This window comes from Heptranchias perlo, unplaced genomic scaffold (assembly GCF_035084215.1).
Source record: "Heptranchias perlo isolate sHepPer1 unplaced genomic scaffold, sHepPer1.hap1 HAP1_SCAFFOLD_1565, whole genome shotgun sequence".
Taxonomy (NCBI): domain Eukaryota; kingdom Metazoa; phylum Chordata; class Chondrichthyes; order Hexanchiformes; family Hexanchidae; genus Heptranchias; species Heptranchias perlo.
The window spans coordinates 22,946-32,338 of NW_027138823.1; the positions used below are offsets into that span (position 1 = coordinate 22,946).

The 9,393-nt window shown below is 40.7% G+C and overlaps 1 protein-coding gene and 1 long non-coding RNA gene across 2 annotated transcripts; one reads left to right on the plus strand and one right to left on the minus strand.

Moving 5' to 3' along the window:
• Positions 1-2,244: 2,244 nt before the first annotated feature.
• On the minus strand, positions 2,245-6,254 carry LOC137309269 (uncharacterized). Its single transcript, XR_010959803.1, has 2 exons — positions 6,141-6,254; positions 2,245-3,822 (listed from the first exon to the last, which is right to left on the minus strand). It is a non-coding gene; the product is annotated as an uncharacterized lncRNA (long non-coding RNA).
• A 106-nt stretch (positions 6,255-6,360) lies between these two features.
• LOC137309268 (uncharacterized) lies at positions 6,361-9,175 on the plus strand. The gene is made up of 3 exons (XM_067977530.1): positions 6,361-6,986; positions 7,248-7,410; positions 7,572-9,175. Exons 1-3 carry the CDS (start codon positions 6,750-6,752, stop codon positions 8,342-8,344), a joined length of 1,173 nt encoding a protein of 390 aa, XP_067833631.1. The 5' UTR covers positions 6,361-6,749; the 3' UTR covers positions 8,345-9,175.
• Positions 9,176-9,393: the final 218 nt, after the last annotated feature.

A 9,393-nucleotide genomic window follows, 5' to 3' on the forward strand; every position in this document is an offset into this window, starting at 1 on the left:
CAAAGTCAACATGGATTTATGAAAGGGAAATGGTGTTTGACAAACCTACTGGAGTTTTTTTTGAGGATGTAATTGGTAGAATAGATAAGGGAGAACCAGTGGATGTGGTGAATTTGGATTTTCAGAAGGCCTTTGATAAAGTTTGCCATAAGAGGTTAGTGTGCAAAATTAAAGCACATGGGATTGGGGGTAATATACTGGCATGAATTGAAAATTGGTTAACAGACAGGAAAGAGAGTAGGAATAAATGGGTCTTCTTCAGGGTGGCATGTGGTGACTAGTGGGGTACCGTGGAATCAGTGCTTGGGCCTCAGCTATTCACAATATATATCAACGATTTGGATGAGGGAACCAAATGTAATATTTCCAAGTTTGCTGATGACATAAAACTTGGTGGGATTGAGAGTTATGTGGTGGATGCAAAGAGGCTTCAAGGCGATTTAGACAAGTTGAGTGAGTGGGCAAATACATGGCAGATGCAGTATAACATGGATAAATGTACAGTTAGCCACTTCAGAAGGAAAAACAGAAAGGCAGAGTATTATTTAAATGGTGAGATTGGGAAATGTTGTTGTACAAAGGGACCTGGGTGTCCTTGTACACCAGTCACTGAAAGCAAACATGCAGGTGCAGCAAGCAGTTAGGAAGGCAAATGGTATGCTGGCCTTCATTGCAAGAGGATTTGAGTTCAGCAGCAAGGATGTCTTACTGCAGCTATATAAGGCCTTGGTGAGACCACACCTGGAGTATTGTGTGCAGTTTTGGTCTCCTAACCTAAGGATGGATATACTTGCCATAGAGAAAGTGATGCGAAGGTTCACCAGACTGATTCCTCGGATGGCAGGACTGTCTTATGAGGAGAGATTGGGTCGACTATGCCTGTATTCACTAGAGTTTAGAAGAATGAGAGGGGACTCTCATTGAAACGTATAAAATTCTGACAGGGCTAGACAGACTGGATGCAGGGAGGATGTTTCCCCTGGCTGGGGGGGTGGGGTCTAGAACGAGGGGTCAGTCTCAGGATACGGGGTAGGACATTTCGGACTGAGATGAGGAGAAATTTCTTCACTCAGAGGGGGGTGAACCTTTGGAATTCTCAACCACAGAAGGCTGTGGAGGCCAAGTCACTGAATATATTTAAGAAGGAGATGGATAGATTTCTAGACACAGAAGGCATCAAGGGGTTCGGGCAGAGAGCATGAATATAGTATTGAAATAGAGAATCAGCCATGATCATATTGAATGGCAGAGCAGGCTTAAGGGCTGAATGGACTACTCCTGCTCCTATATTCTATGTTTCTATGTAACTACCCTACCCTATTCTTACCCATTGTGTTCCATTTAGTTGTACACCTCATAACCTGATAGGAATCTTTATATCACAATAAATGCTTTATTTTTTGTTGATGTGGTTTAAAATAACCATATTTGAGAAGCTGGGATAAGATTCTGAAGTGCTTTTGCTGATGACCTTCACAATATGTCACTCAACAACTTCTATTCTGGGAATTAAAGAGTATTCATCCTCTGCCCCAAAGTGTGTGGCTATATCTTACTTTCTATTATCTTATCTCCTGAGTCCAGGCCTGCTTACACTTACCTTTATATCTAACGCTTGGATCGTGGTGTTTGCACACAGTCCATGCAACAGCAGTTTGGCACCTAACAAAACAAAAAACATTTAAGATTTTGTACAGATACTTAGTACTGCATTAGAGGCCTACAAAGGGCCAACTTTCAATAAATCTTTTAGATTATAAATCATTCGATCATTAATTACGGCCCATTTACTGTATATCACTAATAATTTTGCAAAGCTATTTAATTTTTTTTTTAAATAGTATGTTCCTTTTTCCCTTGTCTTTGTGGGCTATGTATCTCCTGCAGTCAAGAAGGCAGGGGGTAAGCTACCTACAGGCCAAAAGCCACTGGCTATGTATTGCAAGGACTGGGTCATGGATACCCTGGGGCCAAAACTCTCTTTTGTTTTCCTTTTAGTATGAGGTATCTGTTTTCCATTGGGCACTTCACCATAGCAACATAGATGGGAAACTTATAGCAGCAAAGGAAAATGACCTATTCTAGTCCACTAAGCCACTTACTGCTGTAAAATTGAAAGCAGGAAATACAAAAACAGAATAAAAATCAAGTCTGCAAATACTCAAATATAGGAAAGCTGGATTCCAAAAAGTTAACCACGTAACACTGATCCCACAATTTACAAGTACTGCAGGCATGGGAGAGTTTTGTGGACCAAATTAGAAGTGTTTTATTTTCCAAAATTTATCACCTTACTAATCTATCATACAACATATGAAACTTAATGATTAAAAGTTTTTTTTAATGCTCTCACTTTTACAAAAGTAACAATTTATACAATTGGTAATACAATGTAACAGGTCAGTGGAGAATTGGCCTCAAACAAGGTTAGAGTCATGGTACTGCCAAGCATCTTCAAGAATGAACATAACCAGCATGGCAGCAGGCCTGTGACAAAGGCTTGCTGGAAAACATAGCTCTCAAGTTAGTAGTACTGGAATATAGGAACATAGGAACAGGAGTGCCATTAAGCCCCTTAAGTCTGTTTCACCATGTAATTAGATCATAACGGATCTGTACCTTAACTCCATTTAGAAGTGGATGTCGGAATAGGCCCGGTTTAAAAATCATTTTCTGATATTGGTTTACTTTTTTGGCATGTTTAGTTGATAAATCATCAATTTCCCCTTGTATGATTTTGAAACATAGATTACAAATGGATAGTGTAAATAACTGGAGTTAGCTTTATTTAGTTGGCAGCACTCTCACCTCAGGGTCAGATGGTTGTGGGCTCAAGCCCTGCTCCAGGATTTGAACTCACCCAGAGCTGACATTCCAGTGCAATACTCAGAGAGCTGTATTGTCAATGTTGTCATTCTTAAGTTGAGACATTAAACAGAGGCCTGTTCAGGTGGATGAAAGTTTTCAGCACTCTTCATCTAATGTGGCTGTGAAGAGTTACAGATCCCATAACACTTTTTCAAAAAGACTGGTAAGTTCTCCCAGTGTCCTGGCCAGTACTTTTCCCTCAATAAATACCAACCCTTCCCCCAACCAAAAAAGATTAACTGGTCTTTCATTTCATTGTTGTTTGTAGGATGTTGACTGACATTTTTGCCTACATAGCAGTAATCTCACTTCAAAAAAATTATTTTGTGAAGCACTGAGATGTTGCTCACAGATGTGATAAGGAGATATATAAATGCAAGTCTTTCTTTTTCTGATAACTGGTGCTTGTGTCAAGTTATACAAGTACACAACAATAATAAGATCATTTGTGGCTAAATTAGTTGAAAAGCACAGAAGATTACACAACCAACTGAAATACTTCTAATTATTAATACATATCATCTTGAACTTAACATGTTTAGTGTCTATGGACCGTATCTCAATATTGCAACATTTCTGTACAAATTTCCAGATTAGAAGCTTCATTTAACATAGTCATAGGCGTTCTGTCCTCCCTGATCACATTATCAACGGATCATTACAATACCTTCTTCATTTAGCATGCAGTCACAAAGCATTATCTCTGTGAATACAATATCGTTCATTAAAACCTTTCCCAGGACAGCACATGTGTCAACAGAGAGAGACTGTGTGGAGAGGTCCAGCCTTTTCCTCAAGGTCCCATCACAAACATCATGCAACTGATTCAGAACACATTCCTGTGGCTCAATACAAGCTTCTTTACAAAGGCGAAGGTAAGTTCTCTTGAAATCATCCATCCTTAAAATATCTGTTACAGTTGAACTTGCTCCAGTTATTCAACGTAACATTTTTCTGTGAAAACAGCAACAAGCACCAAGACATATTACCAGTGGGATACTGTGACATTGCTATAATTATTCCTCTCTGCTGCAGACCCTGTACCAACCCATCACTAAAGATAGACATTAACACAGTTCACATTAGAGGGTAGAAACAAAAATGCAACTTGCCTGGGCAAGATAACATTCACATGCATTGCATGCTTCTACTGTTTTCAAGGAGGCAAAGATCCAACACAAGACTACTTTCATTACCCAACTTTAATTGCATTTATATAGTCTCAACTGCCAGTGCTGTAGAACCTGCCCCATCCGTATTGTGGGGCAGATTGCGTATGTGAAGATATTTAAAATTTGCAGATTGCAACTTTCATTTCTAACCACTGGGCCTTACCCAACGGTTGAGGAAGGTCTATAGAGCATGGCAAATTCCAAACTTCATTGCTGGCCTGTATAGATAGAATGAACATTCAACAACTTACATTCATATACCACATTTAATATAGAAAATGTCCCAAGGTGATCACAAAAAAGGATGCCAAGCTAAAGGAGGAGATATTAGCAAGAGCAGCCAAAAGCTTGGTCAGAGAGGTGAGTTTCAAGCAGACTCTTAAAGGAAGAGAGGGAGATAGAGGGTGTAGGAAGGAATTTCAGAATGTGGGACCTATGTGGGTGAAGGCTAAACCATGTTTGTGCCAGATACAACCAAGAAAAAATGGCAGTTTACATTACTGTTGTGGCGCTTTTGTCTCAAAGAAAACAACCTCTTCAGGTGGATCTAAGCTCTTTCATTGGAAATATTGCTGTAGCTGAAGTGTCACACCAGCTACAGTGCTGTAGGTTAAATTCAGCATTACTTTTCACCTTTTAAAGCAGAGTGTATGGTACCAGACCTTAATTTATGGCAAAACTGCTAATATATAAATTCTACCAATGGCATAATTTAAAAAAAAAATTAATTTAATTAAAAACAAATGTATGACCCACAATCTAGTGGAGCAATGCAATGTGTACTAATGCATTACACCACAAATTGGTATGGCACAAGTTTATTTCCACAAATTTCTCATGTACTGATTTGATATCCCTTGTAAAGAAATAGCAGTAACGAAAGGTTGAACACTTCTTCAGTGAGTGAAATTGAATTTAATTCAGTAGGTCATTCCACTCCTGCCCACCTCTTGGATAGCCGGTTACAGAGTGAGAATGGTAGAGACCTGGGAACACAAAATATTTGCACCAGTGTCAGGGAATGGTGCATACCACAGTGAAATGTATATTTAAGAACAAATGGTGAAGCTCGTTATCTCTCCCCAAGGCCAGTTTTCATCTCGACAACCAAGTTCCATTTCCATATTACCACTTTATACATAGATACAGCTGACATAGTAACCAGTCACTTTGATACATCCAACCGATCCTGGGTAAACATGCACCTCTATTAAATAAAACACATTTTTAAAAACGATACGTCCACACCATTCTAGAGAAGAATAAGAGAAGAAAAAGCGACATTAAAAATGACATTATTTAATCTCTAAAGGCATAAGATTCTGGGGTTACCTCCTCTGTATATTGTGCACCCGCTAGGCCGACTCGTATTACACAGTAAACGCCACGGGATTCAATGGGTTAAACTGTGTCGGTTGCCTAAGGAGCTGGTAACAGCGGCCTTACCAGCGCCAAAAATGTCGGAAGTCAAACGAAACGGATAACTTTTAAATCGCGTAACGGGGAAAGGCGGGGGGCGGGGGTACAAGGCAGAGAAATTGAAGAACTGTGAACAGGAAGCGACCTTAATGCTCTCGAGTACTTGGTAGAAAGTCGACATGTCAAAAGCAGCTGAGACACACAAACCAACAACATATGTTGCACCACTTTACAACAGAATAAATAGCACATTAACCAAAAGAATTACCAATGAGTATAACCACCACCAGAGCAAAACAAACGCTCCAGTGACGGGAGAGGTGAACAAGACTGAATGAACCCTAGCGACCCATCACACTGCAGTCTTTTTACCTTGAAACAATTGATTCCTAAATACCTGAAAACAGCCAGAATGCGGAAAGCAAGAGACACAGGTGAAGTTTGAAGAAGCCGGTCCCGGGCAGGCAGACTCAATACTGTACAGTGTCGGGATACAGGGTAGCCCGTCACTCTGTCCATTGCCCCTCCGTTACCTGGCATCAATTCACTAGTTACCGAGTTGTTGTTTATTTGGGGGGGGGGGCTAAACTACCCGCCCGCCACTAGCTGACATGAGCAAAGTAAGTGTTTGTGATCAGGATAAAGTATATTTGCTATGCTCACTCAATTGCTGTCACTTACACTCTTTCCCCCAACAGCGACTCCCCGCCCGTCGCTCGAGCGCCGCGGCCCCGCCGTATCCATGCAGCGGGGCATTATGGGACGCGCGGAACTGGCCAATCCAGAGGGCGCCGCGAGGCATTCTGGGAGTTGTAGTTTGATTGTAACCGCGGCCAGCCGCGCGGACTCGACCAACGGACTACAATTACCGACACGCACCGCGCCGCTGGGCAGGTCATTTCGGGTTATAACCGAAAACTGGACTCTTATGGAAAGAGACAGAGCGCCATCCTCAGCGTGGGGAACTGCAGCCGACTCCAAAGAAAGGCTGACATTGCTCTTTCGAACGAAATGTGAGAAAAACGGTCGCAATGTGAGAGATTGAAACGAAGTTATGAGAAAAGCATATGTTACATAGTTTTAAAAAAATGAAATCGTAGCAACACACAAGCTTCTCAACATGCAAATTGTGAGAATGCGATCTCGTTAGCGGCAACAAGAAATAGCAGCCAGCCAATGCTGCACTTGCAGTGATTGTTTCGCCTTTTCTGAAGAAGTTAACTGGTCACTTGAACCCCCTGTAAAGTTTTAAAAAAAACTTTTGAGAAGCAACCGGTGAAGGGTGCAAAAATGGCAGACAGGAGAATTCGTAAGGCTCGTTTCAGCAGCCGGGACCTGTGTGTCCTGGTCGATGCGGTAATGGAAAGACGGGAGGATATCTTTGGCAGGGGAGGTGAGCCTCCCGACATGCAGAGGAGGCGTGATGCATGGCAGTACGTTACAGAGAGAGTCAATGCAGTTTCCGGAACTCATAGGACCTGGGAGGAAGTCCGCAAGAAGGTCCATGACTTAAAAAAAAGCACAAAGGTAAGGTACGAATATCGCTGTCAAATAGGAGCACAGAACGCATGTGTACCAGGCAAAGTTGTAACAGTCATCTAGAAAAGCAAAAAAAAAAGCTGCACTGGTCGAGAAATGTTAGCAACAATGCAGCAAGTAACAGTACAAATAATAATAGGGATTTATGCAAGTTTCATTTTACATGCAATGATCGAATGAATGTACTGCAGCAAGGTAGTTTCTAAGGTCAAATTACTGTCTTAGATCTCAATACTCTTACTTTTAAAGGAAAAACTCGCTTATAATAGAAGATCATGGCAGGCAGCGGGTGGTGGTCCCCCAGATGTTAAAACGTTGACGGAATTTGAAAATGATATGATCGTTGTGTTTGGAAAGGAAAGTCTTGAAGGCCTTAGGCCTGTGGATATTGGTACAATGCCAAGGCACATTCGTGAGTAATATATTATTCAGGTATTCTGTGATTTGCACAAAATGTTAAGTGAACATGTCCCTACACACCGTATACAAGTTGTTATTTTGTATCAAATGACAGTGCAGCACCCAAATGGATCTGTGCTTATGTACTCAATGTACCATTTTTCCTCTTCAAAGCGCAAAGAGAACACAGTGGACTGCATATTGTATCAGCAGAAGAGCAACATACACCTGAATGCCAATTGTCACCGATCCCACTTGAAGCAGGTACCAGCACAGAAACACCTCTAGTTAGAGGTATAAAGGATGAGAATCAGGAAACACCAAGTGAGTCACTGAGCACTAGTGAAGAATGGGAGGAAGTAGTGGTGGGTGATGAGGGGACAACTGTTGAAGCATGGAGACCCAGCATGGTAGGTGCCCCTACTGGGCTGGATGCAGTTACAGACCTTAATGGGCCTGCTTTCAAACGGAGGCTGTTAGAACATGGGGTCCGTGTTGAGCAGTCACTTGCCTTCATGCACACCACTTTGGAAGATGGTATGGTTAGGTTGGACCAGCGGTTGTCCTCATTGCACTCTGCCATTGAACAGATGGCAACACCTGTAGCATCTGCAGTAGAAACCTCACTTATGCAAGCCATAGGCACAGCAGGAGCATCTCTTATGAATGCTCACACTGTTGCTATGGAAGCCTTGGGGTCAAAACTTAAAGAAGCAGTTATGGCTGGCTTTGATTCACTTGGAGAACGGTTACATTTAACCATGACCGAGGGATTCAAAAATCTCATTGAAGCACAGTGTTCTACACTTACACAGATGATTGCGTATTGTGAGGAGATACCCTCCACCAGTGGCATCAGTGAAGTTCAGGCAGTTGGCACTCATGTCAGCACCAGTTCTGTGCCACCACATATCTCTGCACAAGTAACAGGTGGGGTAGTAATTTGACAAAAAATGAAAATAGACCCCATTATGGTTATGTATTTTTAACTAACGTAAAAAAAATCTACTGTACTTTTAAGTTCAAATTAGCTTCAGGCATCACCCTATTTCCTTGGCTGTCATATTCTATTTGAGGGTTTCTTTTGAGAAGAGTGTGTTACTTCAAATCTAATTAACACCATTGTGCATTTAAAAGAAAGGATGTCCCAGTAAACAGGGTGAATTGTTGTGTGATGTAACATCCATGTTAAGGTTGTACTTAAAAATATTTATATCTTTTAGGATGTAGATAATTTAACATTTGGGAGTAGCATCCACAAACTTGTGTATCTACCATTTTACTCAGGACAATGTATATTTAATTCTGCATTACTATTCTATAGTGTTTTTGTAACATTGTATTGCAGCACTCTATTTAAAGTTATGCCATTGCTAATTGCTGGCTGGAATTAATACTGTCCCATTTCGGGCAGTCATTCACCCTCATTGTCAAATGCAAATAAAATCTCAAGGTTGGCTATAAAAATATACTTCAGAATGCATCAAAAGAGAAATATAGCTTAAACCTCAACTTCTGAGACCCTGTTAAAATCTGAAAAAAAGCAGCATGTCTAGAGTTAGTGTTGGAAAAGTATTTAAAAATTCAGTTTTAAAACAGTAAAAAGGCTATTTTCGAAATGTTGCAGGAACCGATCCTTTTAATCTCTCGAACTGCTCCAAGAACATTTATGTTTCATTTAAGGTTGTGTAGTATTAACCTAATCATAATGTTTGTGTGTGTAATTTTATAAATAAATATTGCAGTCATTTTCACCCGTACAATTCTGGTCCTTTGTTTGATATTCTTGCATTTTGAGGATACAGAAAATGTAGAACACATTTATAAACAGTCCAGTATGCACTTTACTGCATTAAGGGTAATTATTAATCCAGGCATAACTTCTGCAAAGGCAGAATACTTAAAACATATGCTAATAGATCATGGGGGACTAAGTCCATTCATAGGAACTGTAGTGAAGCTGTTGAAGGAGAAAATATTATTAAAAACCTAACTT